The 16,065-nt window shown below is 37.5% G+C and overlaps 3 protein-coding genes across 4 annotated transcripts; 2 read left to right on the top strand and 1 right to left on the bottom strand.

The window, feature by feature from the left end:
• LOC109712744 lies at positions 100–2,180 on the top strand. Its single transcript, XM_020236491.1, has 3 exons — positions 100–392; positions 1,279–1,352; positions 1,806–2,180. The coding sequence occupies exons 1-3, from the start codon at positions 222–224 to the stop codon at positions 1,876–1,878; spliced, it is 318 nt and encodes a 105-aa protein (XP_020092080.1). The 5' UTR covers positions 100–221; the 3' UTR covers positions 1,879–2,180.
• LOC109716780 (purine-uracil permease NCS1-like) lies at positions 4,244–6,801 on the top strand. 2 transcript variants are annotated; one of them, XM_020242349.1, is made up of 3 exons: positions 4,244–4,472; positions 4,599–4,679; positions 4,975–6,801. In XM_020242349.1, exon 3 carries the CDS (start codon positions 5,154–5,156, stop codon positions 6,618–6,620), a length of 1,467 nt encoding a protein of 488 aa, XP_020097938.1. In that variant the 5' UTR covers positions 4,244–4,472; positions 4,599–4,679; positions 4,975–5,153; the 3' UTR covers positions 6,621–6,801. The 2 variants fall into 2 exon arrangements, with proteins under 2 accessions (XP_020097938.1, XP_020097945.1); XM_020242356.1 differs by having other exon boundaries at positions 4,559–4,679.
• LOC109716790 (serine/threonine-protein kinase STY8) lies at positions 6,846–12,404 on the bottom strand. Its single transcript, XM_020242367.1, has 11 exons — positions 11,823–12,404; positions 11,649–11,723; positions 10,430–10,546; positions 10,063–10,157; positions 9,787–9,907; positions 9,614–9,693; positions 8,967–9,026; positions 8,765–8,886; positions 8,600–8,685; positions 8,399–8,514; positions 6,846–7,413 (listed from the first exon to the last, which is right to left on the bottom strand). The coding sequence occupies exons 1-11, from the start codon at positions 12,234–12,236 to the stop codon at positions 7,287–7,289; spliced, it is 1,413 nt and encodes a 470-aa protein (XP_020097956.1). The 5' UTR covers positions 12,237–12,404; the 3' UTR covers positions 6,846–7,286.

The following is a 16,065-nucleotide window of genomic DNA, read 5'->3' as shown; positions in this document are numbered from 1 at the left end:
TAAGCAACATTTCATCAAACAGCAACATATATAGACCAACGAGATGGTTTATCTTTTCTGATGTTTATTTTCATCAAATTGGTTCGGGCTTAAGCCACTTTTGTAAACCGATCCGGTTAAGTCGGTCCGGTGACGTAAAGCGGATTCGAACCGGGTCGGGAGAGCAAAACGAGCTCGATCGCGCACGAACGGGAGAGCTCGAGCTTTTTCCCGAAGCGAAAATGGCGTCGTCGTTGCTACGGCGAGCTTCGTCCCAACTCGCTCGTCTCCCTCCCCTTCTCCTCCCCTCCTCTCTCGGCGCTCCCTTCTCCCTTGGCCCCTCCATGGCCCCCTCCGTCCCTCGCTTCGCGTTCGGCGCATCCATGGATCTCATGGCCGTTCCAAAGAAGAAGGTCTAAACCCCACTTCTCCCTCTGCCTCTCTCTCTCTTTCTCTCTCCATGTTTGGCTAAGATTACCTAGCGGTGGAATGGTGGTATGATATTTGAACGGATATAGTTTCTCGGTATTGCATATTTTTGCATGCTTCATTAGATTGGTGGGAGTGTGGGGGTTTTGGGCACCTTTTCATGTGAAATTTTGGTGAAAGATGTTTCATTTCGTGATGTATGCTCTCAGGTTGTAGTTTAACTGCATCTTTGTATGTTCTTTGTGAGCCGTGATGGAGTCGGCGCTCTCTAATATCATGCACTCAAGGTGTTTGTTCATTTGCTTAATCAAAACTTGATCGATACAAATACATGAGATATGTTGCAATTTGACGTTTGGGCTCATTCTGAGTATGCGGTTGAGTTTTAAACTTATTAGACCTCTAAAACTTTTCGGATAACCTTATACTCTCGATGCTCTCGAAAGTGAAGTTAAAAATAGTGTATTTGTCTTTCGTCATTGCTTTCCACCCCAATGCACATATATTCTCAGGACTTCTTTAGTTTGGTTTACTAGTTAATACATTTTTATTGAATATACTTTTCTTTTCTTTTTTTTTCATAAGATTATGAGATCAAAGCTTTCGCTGTTCTAAGTAGTCTAAGGACTTCTAGCTGCTATATGAATTGTTCTTACGATAGTCTTTATAAACAATAACGTACAAAATAAGTTGGATCAAAACCCAAATGATAGTTTTTGTTCTGTACGGGCTCTTGAGCTCTATAGTACCTATCGGTGTTCATTAGAAATAAGGTAGTGCTTCTGCAATTCTGTAGTTGTCGAATTCTGACACTAGTACACAATGTGGTGAGTGTCACAAGAATTGTTTACCTTTATTGGTGTATTTCAGGTCTCGCGCCATAAGAAAGGGTTGAGAAATGGACCGAAAGCTTTGAAACCCGTCCCAGTAATTATCCGATGCAAGTAAGAGTTTCTGCTACAGCTTGTCCGTCCTACAAACTTTCTGTACTTTTCTATATGTCATGTGTAGTTTTTGTATGGATACTTATAATTATTCAGCTGAGGTAAATAGTAGTAGATTAATTCCAAAGGGTATTTTAGTTCATTTGGGTGTGGTGCAGTAGTTTCGTATCGTGATCTTATTTTGTAGTTGAGATCATAGTTGATACTTCAATCTGGGTATCATATTTTTGCTTGAGCGTACTTGCTAAATATGAAATAAGTTGAAAGCAACATGGAAAAATAAAAAAATTGGTGAAAATTATTCTGCAGTTTGTTTTAAGGAAAACTTTATTGGTTTAGCTTATTGTTAATGATCTTTGCATGTTGAACTAATTTTGGTATCGTAATTTTATGTGTCTTTCTCTGTTAGTTTGCTAGATTTGAGTTTGATCTTGAAGTTTGTTTATGTTGCAGGAGTTGTGGTCGAGTTAAGCTGCCGCACTTCTACTGTTGCAGCGGGGACAGAGGAAGCAGCAGTTCTAGTTGATAAGAAAATTCTATTTGTAATGCTTCCTTTGGTTAATACTTAATAAGACTGGTGGGATTCTATAATTTCCCTGCATACAATTACTTTTGTTACCTTTATGAAGAAATATGTTCTCATCATTTCCCTTCTTTCGTTATTCCAAACTAGTTATGTTAAAGAGATTCTTCTCTGTGTTGTTGGTGTTCGAATGAAGTAGCAGTTGTTATCTCCCCACTTGTATCTTTAGAAGGTGGTGATAGTAGAAGGTGATGGCAGTAATGGTGGTGAGAATGGCCTTATCAATGAAGTGAGGATTATGATTTGATAGTGTTCACATCAATGTAGTGCAACTCTCTTGGTTGATGGTGGTGATGCCAACAATATTAGTGTACATTGATGCTGCAGCTGTGTAGGAGAGCGCGAGTTAACCCGGTAGGAGCATAGAAGTTCGAACCTCTGAACTCTTGAATAGTTGAACTATTGTGTAATTGTTGTGGTTGAATTGTGTTCTTAAATTATATTTGAAATTGCAATGCACTTCTTGTACAACTTCATGGAGTGATCCTGTAAGTTTTTTAGATTTAGTGATGGTACCTGCGGTTTAGTAATTATATATATTTATTAGAGTATAACAACAATAATGCCATGTGATCTATAGTATAATATTATAGGAGACCGTAAATATGGTACCCGAGGCTATGTTGTTTTTTTTATATGAAAATGCGAGTGCCCAAACCTCTAACATGTTGGAAAGTCTTTTTTTTTTTTTTTTTTTTAGATTTTGTTTTGTGGGTGGTCTCCTAGGCTACGTTTGGTTTAGGTATATGTAAGAACTGCTTGTTCCAGGGATAGGTACAAGTTTAGGTATAAGCAGGAACTAGACCAATTTTACGTTTGGATGAAAATTTAGTTGTTCCTAGGAATAAGGTAAATAGTGTTTGGATGGTTAAATTGGAACAAGAGGAATAAAAATTATAATTTGAAATTAACATTATATTATCGAATTAATTAACATCAAAATATTACTTAAAAATAAATAATAAATAAATTATTAATAAATAATTATAAATAATAATAATTATTAATTATTAATTATGAATTTTATCATTAATTAATTATTATTAATTATTTATAATTATTTATAAGTAATAAATTAATTAATTATTAATAAATTATTAATAATTATTACTTAATTAATTAATTATTAATAACTATTAATAATTATTTATAAGTAATAAATTAATTAAAAATAATTATCTAATTATTAATAATTAATTATAAATCATTATTAATAAATAATAATTATTATTTAATTATTAATTATTAATAATAAATTACTAATAATATCGATTATCTAATTAATAAGAATAATTATTTTATTTTATTATTAATTAATAATTAAATAATAATATTAATAATTAATTATAAGTAATAAATTAATTAATAATAATTATCTAATTATTAATAATTAATTATAAATAATAAATTAATAATAATATCTATTATCTATTTCTTAAGAATAATAATTATTAATAATAATTATTTAATTAATAATTATTAATAAATAATAATTATTAAATTAATAATTATTATTATCTAATTATAATTAGTTAATTAATTTTTTATTTTATTATTTAAGCAATAGATAATAATTCAAATATATTAATTAGATTAATTAATAATTTACTATCATTAAAATTTAAATTTATATTTAATTAACCTTGTTCTGATTCGGGAATAAGCTTGTTCCAGGAAAAAGGTGGAACAGCAGTTCCAGCTAGTTCCAGTCTTATACCAGTTAGTTCCAGAAACCCAGAAACTACTGTTCTCGGTTACCAAACGCTGCGTTTGAGAACAAAGGGGGGAACAAGAGCTTATTCTCCCCCTTGTTCCCGAACCAAACACTACCCTAAAGTATGAAAATTCTAGAATGCAACGGGTATATTAGTGATGTGGCGTAACAAACCAATCAAATTAATCCTTTTAAGAATATATGTCCCATCATGATTGTAAAAAAGTATTTTTACTATACTTTTGTTTGAAAAGAAGGAATGTGATTGGCTTGTTATTGATGACGTGGTGCAAATGTGACAGTGTAGAATTCCTCCCTAAAGTAACAATTTAAGTATTTTGGACAGAAGTACTGTTGGCTTTTCTGAAAAATATTTCAGAGAATGCTTTTTAAAAAAAAAAAACTTTTTTCAGATGTTGTGAAAAAATAGTTTTTTTTTTAATTTTGTGAAATTTTTATCCCAAAAATAAACATCGTAAAAAATTAATTTTCCATAAAAAAAAACTTTTTTGATTTTCACGATTTTCCTGGTAACAACATGTTACTTCCAACCAATTCAGTCCTTTTACGACAAAAAAAAATAATTAAAAAACAATAAAGAGATTAAAAAAACCGCAAAAGAGTTGTGCTCTCGCTCTAACAAATAAATAAAGGGGTAGTGAATTGATGCATCGATCGGCGTTGGGTGAGAAGTGCTCCTCCTCACCGATCATCAGTCATCACCTTCCTCCGCTTTCATACTTTTATTACTGTGATATCATTAACAACAACTAGGGGTCAACGCACACACTTTTAACTTTTCCCGATTCCCCCGATTTCTCCGGTATGTGCTTACCACTCGTCTCTCTTCTTCTTCGAATTCGATTTCCGTTTCATTAATTAGCTGCTAATAATAACGCCATCTCAAAGCTTTAAATAAAAGATGATGAGATGAAATAATTTCATTCAGAGCTGTTGAGTGTTGGTGCGAACGTGTTTCCTGGGAATAACCTTGGATATTCAAGGAGAACAACAACTACTATGTGAACAGGTATGACCAAGTTATTCTCTAATTTTCTTGTATTTCTGCAAATCTGGTCGAAGGGAATCTCTTATTTTTACGCATTTATATTGCAATTATAATTCGGTTTTCAGGTTATTATTGCCTTGTTCTGCGTAACTACTGTTTCATTATTAAAGTTTGGCATAAGTTCTTTTAGAGTGAAAGGTTGTGGATTATGTTTGCTTCTTATATGTGTATTGGAGCATCTTCAGATTCATTTTTAAGAAGATTGCCTCCAATTTTCTAACTCACCATCTCTTGCTTCCTCTAATCATCTAAGCAGTTCAAGGAGGTTGCAAGCAAAATTTAAGGAAAGAGTAGCAGTTTTCTGTGCCGCCAACGTTCCTTCCTGCATGTGTTGTTAAGACGGTGTTTGGTTCCCCGCAAAACTGTTGAAAACTGCTGTCGGAGTGTTGTGTTTTCCGGCCCCCGCTTTATGCGAATTCGGACGCTAACTAAGCCATGGCGGGAAGCGACGACCTCGAGCCGATCCCCCCCGCGAACCGCACCCTTTCTTGGTACGACATCACGAGCCTATGGATCAGCATGCTGGTCTGCATTCCATCTTACTACACGGCCGGCAGTCTCGTAGACCTCGGCATGTCGTGGTGGCAAGGCATCGTCACGATTGTCGCCGGAAACACGATAATTCTCATCCCTCTCATACTCAACGCACACCCAGGGACGCGCTACGGCATTCCCTTCCCCGTGCACCTACGGTCGGCCTTCGGAGTCCGAGGAGCTCATGTCCCCTCCCTACTCCGCAGTCTAGTGGCCTGTGGCTGGTGCGGCATCGAGACCTGGATCGGCGGTCAGGCTATCTTTCTTCTCCTCCTCCCCTCCTCTCTCAAGCAATCTTGGTTTGCACAGCCCCTCGCTTGGCTCGGCATATCGGTTCTCGAATTCTCGTGCTTCTTGCTGTTCCTGTTCATCCAATTGGCCATCATTTGGAAGGGCATGGACACGATTCAAGTTATCGAGAAGTACTCGGCCCCAGTTCTCATCCTAGTGATTCTCTGGCTCTTCTCCTGGGCTTATATCAAGGCCGGCGGCTTGGGGGAGATGCTCTCCACTCCGTCGCGCCTCGATCCGACACACTTTTGGTACGTCTTCTTTCCTTCGCTAACCGCCTGCATCAACAACTGGTCCGGTCTCAGCTTGAACATCTCTGATTTCACGAGATTCGTGAGAAGCCAACCCGATCAAATCTTCGGTCAGCTCAGTATGCCACTCTTTCAAGGCCTGTACGCGTTCACGGGCTTGGCGATCGCTTCCTCTACGGCGGTGATCTACGGTCGAGTGATCTCCAATCCGGTCGAGCTCCTGTCGGTGATCGGCGGCTCCGCTTTAACCAAAGTCATCGCCACCTTGGGGATCGCTCTCACCACCGTCACTACCAATATACCTGCCAACATGGTTGCCCCAGCTAATGCTCTCGTCAGCCTCAGCCCTTCCTCTTTCAGCTTCTCGAGAGGTGCTTTTCTCGCTGGGGTTCTGAGCATCGGCTTCCAGCCCTGGAGGATTATCCAGTCCAGTGAGAACTTCATCTACACTTGGCTTGTCAGCTATTCGACAATCTTCGCCCCGATCACAGGGATTCTTCTAACCGACTATTACATTGTCAATAATAAGGTGTTGGATGTGAATGCCTTGTACTCCGCCGATCCCGACGGGCCGTACTACTATTTGGGAGGGTACAATGTTGCTGCATTTGTCGCGCTGATCGTCACTGTTGTGCCCACCGTCCCAGGTTTCCTTCACAAGATTGGGATTCTCGCAGAAGTTTCGGAGGCTTTCGTCGCCATCTACGACAATGCTTGGTTCTTTGGGATCTTCCTGGCATCGACAATCTATTGGCTCTTGACTCGCGGGAGAGGAAAGAGCAAGGTTCGTGTTGATCCATCGATGTCGGAACCGCTCGTCTCTTGATTGGCTGGTCCTTATCTGAAAAGTCGAAAACGCGAACAAACAAATTTCTGTCTAGAGTCATCCTGCAGATGCATTACACATGGTATTCTGGCTCAAAAATAGAAACATTCTTGGCAGATTCATAATGCAATGTTCTTCAGCACAAGTGTAAATTTCAGAGTAACAATTTTATCACAATTCAGTTAACATCTCATTTCAAACCAGAACAGCTTTTCAGGCAAGCCCTTGCAGCAATTAGTTTCACCTACGAAAATAGTATTACAGCAATAAGGCAAATGTCTAGACAAACAAAGAAAGGAAGGGCAAATGCCAAGAATTAAAATAAAAGGAAAAGGAAAATTTCCATATAGCAACAATTCAGAAAAAAAAAAAAAAAAAAAAAAAATGAAGGGAAGATTTCCATATAGCAACAATTCAGAAACAAAATGAAGGGAAGAAGGTGAAGGGTTTCCAGAGAAAGATCACGGGATTCGTGCTATCTGCTCTGTTGGACATTAAACAAGCCTTTTGTGGTTTTACCAAGTAAAAGCTAATGACCAATAGATGAGAGCTTCCGTAACTTCTTGATGAACCAACTACTACTTTTGTACAAGACAACTCGCTAAAATTTCCATTATAAACCTTCGTAACTAGTCGACTTGAGCAGATGAAAAGTGGAGATCTCCTCTACTGGGTAAATAGGTGCCAGTGATGATCTGGCGATAAGCTATCCTTGATTTTCTCAAGCCGTTTCAGAATTTCTAAGAAAGATGGCCTGTGATTCATGTCAGCATCCCAACATTGCGTCGTCAATCTGCAAGCAGGTAGACCAGTGTCATTATGATGCATTTCAAATTCACTAAGAGAGGACAGGTAAATCGAGATGATATTAACATGGAGAGCTAGTGACCATTATATAGACTTTGGTTTTTGCGCCAAAAAGAAAACATTATTTCTGCCTTCTGCCAAGACATGATAACTTAGTTTTTGCAGCTTTAGCCCGCTAAAGTTTAGAAGACCAAATCGTGCCTTTACTACCAAGACCAAGATGAAAGATTTTGAATGACTAATGCACAGTTTTTTGGACCATGGTTGCATAGTTTCGAAACTGTGCATCAATCATTCAATATTGTGCATTGCTGACCTACATTGAAGGTGGTCCAAGAAGTTGAACAAATCTAAAATTTCTCAAACAAGAAAAATTAGTAGCACTTAACAAAAAGGGAAAACTTCAAATAACCACCCGTGGTTTCACACTTTCTCACTTTAGTACCCTATGGTTTAAAGTGTATCAATTTAGTGTCCTGTGGTTTTATTTTTATCTTTTTATTATCGATTCCACTAATTTTTTTCGTTAAATCAATGACAAAGTTAAAACTAAAATGTGCTAAAGTGAATATTCGATAAACCTAGGTGGAGTATCGAAAGTTTTTTGTACATAATTTAATGAAATATTAACGGAGAAACTGACGAAAAGATAAAAATGAAACCACATGGCACAAACTTGATACACTTTAAACCACAGAATACTAAAGTGAGAAAGTGCGAAACCACAGGGATGGTGTCTGAAGTTTACCCTAAAGAAAAATACAGGATGCCAACATTTATAATTTTCAAAGGCTATACTATAATATTACTATGATCCTACATTTGTGGGAAAACATTGCAAAAAGCATATACAAATGGTAAGAAAAATACAGAAAACCCGCATCTAAATTCAATGGCTACTCTAGAGTATATATATGGACAACTATACGGATGTCCATAAATGAGGATATTATGGCTGAGTTTCTACTTACTCCTTCAATTCTGGAAGATATCCTTTAGCACGAAAGGTTGGGCGATGTCCTTCTGACACATATTTGGCAGCTTCATATGGCTCCAAGTTTGAAAATGGTGGGTCTCCTTCAAGCATCTAGAGCAAAAGAACAATAAATCTGTCAGGAAGCAAGATAATCGGAAGTACTCTCAAATTAAACTACTGTTGATAATTAATTTACCTCATATAAAATCATAGCAAAAGAGAAAACATCAACTTTCTTATCGTACTTCCTATGCTTGAAGACTTCAGGGGCCATATACCGGTCTTCAATTCACAAAAAAAGCATTGCAATCAGTTGAGATAGATCGTTAGCATTTTCTTAAAGAGTGAATATGGCACTTACAACTTCCGGTCTCTCCAGTCATTTTGTATACATCATTAGAGTGTTGTACTTTGATCAGCTTGCTTAGTCCAAAATCTCCAACCTTTAAGTGGTCGGCATTGGAGTTAACCAAAAGGACGTTTCTGAAATGCATAAACACTTCAGTTGTAAAGCTACTCGAATCAGGAGGAGGCAAAATACAAAAAGAAGGAACTAAATGCACCTTGGCTTTAGGTCTCTATGAATTATAACATTTGGCTCATTATGAAGATATGCCATACCCCTGTGAACTCACAAAAGACAGAAAACATGACCTAAATAAGGAACCAGCATTGCATATATTATACAATTCAAGACAAAATAAGAATATTGTTCCTATTACAGGTAGTGATTGTGGCAGCATTCCAGTTGACAAAGTGGTAACGCTGATGTCAAGGCAAGGGTTTTGATAACCTTTGCAGTTCCTCTTAGGTATCTTTTCAAGTTTCTCCTCACCAGAAAAGATGGAAAGGGTGGAAAAAATATCAAGTACTACCTAAGTACTGATCCTAGATATAGGTTATCATTACTTAAGCAACTATATGTTATGGGTATTTGAGATATATACCTCATCTTTGAGTACTAGACATGACTATAATGATGGTTAGAAAAATCAGTCCACTTAACACCTAAAAAAGATTTCCTATTTACTGCAAGTGTTTCCATGCACTTTCATGGTTCAATCAAGAAATCGGGGAAGAATTATTGACGGCCCAGGTTACAAAAGATTTTAACTGGGAAGAATGCCATCCCAGGATTGACCATTATGAGTAGGACAACAATTGATGAATAAGGTAATCAGTGCTGGAAAAGAAGAGATATTGTGATTACCTAGCAATGTCTAGTGCAAAATTAATAGCTGTTGATGGACTGAGTGAGCCCTTTTCCTTCAGGTATTGGTGGAGATCACCCTGAAATAAGATAAAAAATCACCATATCAGAACTCACAATGTTGCTCGTCTTATACAAGATAATTGAATTTCAACTAATAGAAGATATATCACCCCTCGTAGAAACTCTGTAATAAGCATTAAAGGCTTGCTTTCTGTGACAGCTCCAAGGAACTGAACAATATTAGGATGGCGCAGCTTCACGAGCAAATTGACCTCGTGCCTAAAATCTTGGCTGGATCACAAGAATGACGACTTATAAGTACTGTTTTACTGTCACTACTTGCTATTTTCAAAGTATCATCTTATACACTCTCATGGCAACTAACATGTATGCAAACAATTGGAGAATGCACTAAAAGCATTCACTAACAAACAAAATTTTCTTACGTCACCAGTCTATCATCAGAGAGAGATGGAAGAATACGTTTAACTGCCACAGGTGTTCCCCGCCAATAAGCTTTTAATATTTCACCGAAGGAACCCTGCAATAATAATGAAACAGAGATAAATGAGAAACCCGCATGCTAAAGAAAAAATAAAATCAGTCAACACCTAAAAAAGCCTTTTTTTGCTTTTTGAAATGGAACAGCTAAAACACCATTAACTTCATATGACACACAGGTTTTAACCAATAAAACTACGCTTTTATGCAAAGGAATCAAATAAAACTGAATTATAATTCAGTCCAATTCAACGATTTGACGTTGTCAAACAGAGCCATAAGGAATAAATGTTAAAACAATAACAGCATAACCTTTCCGATTACTGCATAGTTTGTCAAATCCAACTCATGGGGGTCAATTTCCCAATCACACTTGTTAGGAAGGGGAGGTGGAACTGGCTTTGGTTCAAAATGGCTGCCATTTTGTCCCTGCGCTAGAAACAAAATGGGTAAGAAGAACATCTAGAACTTAAGTTCTGCAGAGAAAAGCTTTATGACACGACATAGCTAAATCCGACGTACAAAATAGCAAAACCAACAATTTCTAACGCAAAGAACAAATTAACGCTAGAGCAGTACAAATATTAAAAAAAAATTTGATGCCTTTGAATGACTTTCAAGTATACTAAGCTCAATTGTCAAAGCTAGGCGCTAGTGACTGTAGTTGGAAATTTTATTTTTTAATATTTCTGGGGCTTAATGTGTTTCCCTGGCACAATCTCTCAGAGTTTCGAGCCTGAACTGGAACAAATGAATTAAATTCTTTTACAATATCAATGCTGTGCTGGGAATGAACATCGACTCATCATCTAATAATATATGAATTGGATTTGAAAGTTGCAAGTCAAGCCCAGTAAGTGCTGCTGTGTTTGCCTCTGGCTGACAAGATATCAGGGTACATTCTCACTGATATGTTACCGTATTATTTTATCTTTTGAAGTAAGATGCATTTGAGATTTATATTCTCGATTAATTTACAAGGGGCTCTCTCCAGCAATACGAGTTCTTTGAGTTTCAATGCAAATTTTGATGCTTTAACAAGCTTCTAATGGGCACATATCATAAAGGAATTAAATATCCCGAATTACTCAGGTTCGGGTTAATTTCACTATATACTTCTGGATATAAAGCAAAACAGCAATCTTCAATGAATACTAAGCAAGAGATGCCTGGAAAGGATATTGTGGAAAAGACTATAACCACAAGGGAAACAAGCCAAACATGATCTTAGAGATCTGCCATCTGGTAATCCGGCACTTATCTGGCAACAGATTGAAAATTCAGTACTGGTGATGACAGAAAATGCACTCTACATTACACTACATTAAGTTAATGCAACCGAGAATTCAGAGTTGGAAGATATTATAACCGGGCTACCTAGACAATTCATCAGCAGTAACTTATTCACATGTAGAAGCACACAAACAGAAATGCAGAGAAATCGGAGTACAAAGATGGAATTCACTTCCTCCAATGCATATTATATAGATTCGATTATTAACTGAGATAAGATCAGAGCAGCGTGACTTACAAACGACAATCCGCCGTATGATTTCAAAAGCTCGATCATTGTATACTTCTTCGCTCCCTCCGCATCTGCGAGTGGCTGTTCAATTACACAAATTACAAGTATAAAATAACACTCTTATGAGCAGTAAGATGATCGATCGAGAGGGGGGGGCGAGGCGGAAGCGATTTCGCATACCGTGTTCTTCCACCGATCCTGCGCGTTGACGTCGGCGCGGTACTCGAGGAGGCACTTGGCGACGTCGACCCACCCGTGGAGCGCCGCGACGTGGAGCGGGGTCCGGTTGTCGTAGTCCCGGGCGTTGACGAGGTCGGGGTCCTCCTCCAGAAGCTTCCGCACCGCGGAGGCGTCGTTCTGGTGCGTGTGCCACAGGATCAGCGACGTGCGGCTCACCCTCGCCTTCTCCTTCCTCCTCTCCTTCTCCGCCGCCGTTAATGGCGACGACGCCGCCCCCGCTCCTGATGAGCCCACGCTCGACTCCTCCGCCGCGCCGCCGCCTCCGAACGGCGACGCCGCTCCCGAGGACCCGGAGCTCGCCTCCTCCGCCGCGCCGCCCCCGCCGCTCATCGCCGCGCCGCCCCCGCCGCTCATCGCCGCGCCTTGTACGGATCGGATCGGAGGGGAAGGGATCGAGGAGCGATCGTATCTCGGATTCAGTTTGGGTGAGGAGTGTTTCTCAGCTCTTCTCGGGAAAGGGGGCCATTGGTAACGAGATGCGCTTCTTTTTTCTTTTTCTTTTGTTTTTTTTTTTTTTTTCTCCCTGCCTCTTTTTCACTTCATTTTATCTCCTGCTTCGATCCGATCGACTCACAGGCACAAGAGCTAACTAGTTGGACCGGGTTTACCAGGTCAACTGTGAACCGTACCATGTAGGGTGGAGTCGGTCTATAGACCAGTGAGATTATTCACTAGACATGGTTCACCACGTCATTACTGAATTATTCTCAATTCGCTCCCTACTTTGATTTGAATTTAATAAGAGGTTTAATTGGTAAAATCAAAAGTTCAGACCCGTGCATTCAAAAGATCTAAATCCAGAAGATTTTTGTACGTTTTTTTCTAAGATTGTGTTACCTTATTAATAATTGAGTATTAGCTACTAATGCGATCGGCATTTTTATTTGTTAACAAATAAATAGAATTGTTAAATAAGACAAAATCATCACTAAATTTTTTAAGTTTCTTATTTATTTATTTATTGAGGGGATCCTTCACACTTGACCTTTTATAGTTATATATTGTAAGCATTTATTTATTCTATCATAAAAGTACTTTAATTTATCATGGTAGCAGTGTGCAACAATCTATTGTTTTGAGCAAGCCATCATTATCCTAATTAACAAGTCATGTTTATGCAAGTTAATTAAGTACAAAATTGGTAAATATATATATATATATATGGTCACTTTTGGAAATATTTTTTTTTTTTTTAGCAAATACCTATACAGAGCAGATAGGATATAGAAGGAAAAAAAAAAAAAATGAGATGTTGGTCCCAGGAAAGAAAAAATAATGATGATAATAGTCTTTGTAACCAAATTGGGAGAACAAAGAAGAATATGTTATAGCAAGTCTCCCGACATAAACTTCAAAAATCAAGTTCATTATTGAAAAATAATGTAGAAAAAAAGAGTAGGAAAGAGATAATTGATAGCGAAATTGGGCGGAGAATTTTACTCTCAAACTATCACGGAGAAGAATTTTTAAAAATCGCTGATGTTCTGATTAATTTATATATAAATTAGAAGTTCGACTTTTTTGTACTTTCACGCATAGAAATTTTTGTGTTTAAGAGTGACAATTTTTGAAATTGTATAATGGTTTTTCTTTTTTTCTAAGAAAAAGATAGCATGCTATCTGTTTCATCCAATAAGAAAATAAGTTTAGGTACAAAATATAGAGACAGCTAAGGCTTCAATAAGAATGAGAAAGACACAAACACATCAAAAAAAAATTTCTTAGTAAAAAGCAACTAAATATCTCCCTACAGTTAATATTAGCCTTCGCCCTTTTTCTTTCCGTATGTCAAAAAATTTACGATCTCCTATTTTAAAAAATATGTGCGAACGGATCAAAATTTTTATATTATGTATGCCAAAAGAACAGTACTTTTATGTAATTCTGTTTTATAAAGGTGTTACATTTGCAACCAAAAAAAAAAAAAAAAAAACTCTGACTTGTTCTCGTTATGGATTACGTGGCAGCCTTCAAGGGTGGGTCCCATCTGACTTTCCAGAGCTACGGATATGTCGGCAAGGGGGGCCAATGCCCGTGGGTTCGGTTTACCACGTCATCCATGAACTGGACCAATGAGAAACTTCAGAAGGGCGAGAATTATTTCCTGCACCTGGTGTATCCACCACACTTTTAAATTCGGTTCTAATTTGTGATGTTTATTTCTTATGAATTCAATTGTGTCTTTATATACCACTGATTACTTTGATGCCTAGCTTTTCAAAACTAATAATTTTTTATATAGACTCTTTTAGATCATGATTTTAAAATACTGGTACACATCCAAAACCAATTGATTTGACTATTTTTTTAAAAAATAAGAAAACACCAGGTGCGTTAAATAATTATTTTTTTTTTAAGTTTAGCCTGATGATAATGCGGTGACTATAAATACTGTATTTATATTTTTAAAGGTTTAAAAATTTTCAAAGACTTTCATATATTTCTCCATTAATGCTATAAAATAAAATACTGTATTTATATTTTCAACTAAAGTAAAGATGACTTAATAATTTTGATAGCTCTCAGTTACTATCATGCCTCGTCATGTAAGTGACCTTTATCTACTGGTTTCAAACAATGGTCCCTAAATTCTAACTGTTCGTTGAACTGACTAATGCTGTGCTTGTTTTTTTTTTTTTGTTTTTTACATTTTTTGAGAGAGAAAATCCGTACGTGGGCTGTTTTATTAGCAAATTAGACATACATCAAAGATGACAAAAGAGTTAGACAGTAGTTGAACATGATCGTAAAGTTGTATTGGCAATATTATGAGCTTATGTATTTTCATCTCTTTTAACATAGAAGATAATAATATTTGAATGCAACCGTAATAAATTTTTACAGTCATTAATGAGAGGAGCGAGGGCCGAATTTAACAGTGTTGTGCTTGTTTTAGATGTTAGTAAGTTGATGTAGCTCGGAAATTGCTCATTTAATTATTAGCATACTTCACCACACATAAATTTTTTTTTTGAGAGAAAAATAATAAAGCTACTCACTTCATTCATTAAGTAAAATGAACTAAGCATACAAAATGAAAGCAGCCAAAGCCTCGTAAGACAAAGAAGAAAAAAATATGCCAAAAAAACAGAAGAAAAGAGAGAAAGAAACTAGAAAATAGACGGTAGAAAAATAGAAAAAGCATGAGAGGAATGATCAGCTGTTCCGAGACAAAAGAAGCTGCGTGTCGGCCGTCCTCAATTAGCAATTACTGACCTCTTTCCACGAGTTAAGAAGAAAATTTACCCGCTCCAGTGCGTGGAAAGAGATGGGGTAGTTTCCTTGAAAGACGATATTATTCCTTTCAGTTCATACGAAAATTTACCCTCTCCAGTGCGTGGAAAGAGATGGGGTGATTTCCTTGGAAATCGATATTATTTCTTTCAGTTCATACGGAAATTTATCCTCTCCAGTGCGCGGAAAGAGATGGGGTAGTTTTCTTGGAAGACGATATTATTCCTTCCAGTTCAGACGGGAATTTATCCCCTCCCGTGCGTGGAAAGAGATGAGGAAATTTCCTTGGAAGATGATATTATTCCTTTCAGTTCAGACGACCCATCAGACGGCTGACAGTAGGGTTCGCCACACATAATTAAAAAAGTTGTTAACGGGTCTCAATACTTTCTCAAAAGAGTGGGGAGCACATTTTTATCCGAGCTCGGCCCATTTAGTGAGCCTATGGCGAGTGGTGGGCCTAGGCCTGTTAACAGGATGATTGGGGCGTGGTCCATTAAGGTGAAAAAAATGGTCCAACCCAAGCCCAAGGCAGGGATATATCCCAAATATATCAACACTGATATAAATGGTCAACAATTTACCAGTAAATTGCACTGCTAGTCTCTGAACTTTCCGAGCTAATTTGTTTTTCTGGATCTCTAGTGCGAAAGTTTGTTCACCTTGTTGATCCGCGAGCGCGGGCATTTGGGTCGGCCGTTGAAGTCGGTGATCGTGCACGGAGAGCCATTGAAAGCATACGGACTGTGAGATTTTGTATTGCCTGAGGTCACCCGGGCTAAGTCGAGATCAAGTGGAGCTCGACTATCCAGCAAAACAAACACGCCCATAATCATCAAGTTTTATTTAAGTCCTCAAACTTTCACATCCTACTTTCGAGATCCCAAATGTTAAGGAAAAAGAAATCAACAATAGACTCATGAAAGTTGATTATTATTCGCTAATTGAT

The sequence above is a fragment of the Ananas comosus genome, linkage group 1 (assembly GCF_001540865.1).
Source record: "Ananas comosus cultivar F153 linkage group 1, ASM154086v1, whole genome shotgun sequence".
NCBI classification, from domain to species: Eukaryota; Viridiplantae; Streptophyta; class Magnoliopsida; order Poales; family Bromeliaceae; genus Ananas; species Ananas comosus.
This window is presented reverse-complemented; position numbering and strand designations above follow the sequence as displayed.

Coding starts and splice junctions, on each gene's coding strand:
- LOC109712744 (XM_020236491.1), top strand. CDS start 222: ATGGCGTCGTCGTTGCTACGGCGAGCTTCGTCCCAACTCGCTCGTCTC. Junction 393..1,278: donor TGGCCGTTCCAAAGAAGAAG/GTCTAAACCCCA, acceptor GGTGTATTTCAG/GTCTCGCGCCATAAGAAAGG. Junction 1,353..1,805: donor CCAGTAATTATCCGATGCAA/GTAAGAGTTTCT, acceptor TTTATGTTGCAG/GAGTTGTGGTCGAGTTAAGC.
- LOC109716780 (XM_020242349.1), top strand. CDS start 5,154: ATGGCGGGAAGCGACGACCTCGAGCCGATCCCCCCCGCGAACCGCACC.
- LOC109716790 (XM_020242367.1), bottom strand. CDS start 12,236: ATGAGCGGCGGGGGCGGCGCGGCGATGAGCGGCGGGGGCGGCGCGGCG. Junction 10,158..10,429: donor ACTATGCAGTAATCGGAAAG/GTTATGCTGTTA, acceptor TTATTATTGCAG/GGTTCCTTCGGTGAAATATT. Junction 9,908..10,062: donor TCTGATGATAGACTGGTGAC/GTAAGAAAATTT, acceptor CTTGTGATCCAG/CCAAGATTTTAGGCACGAGG.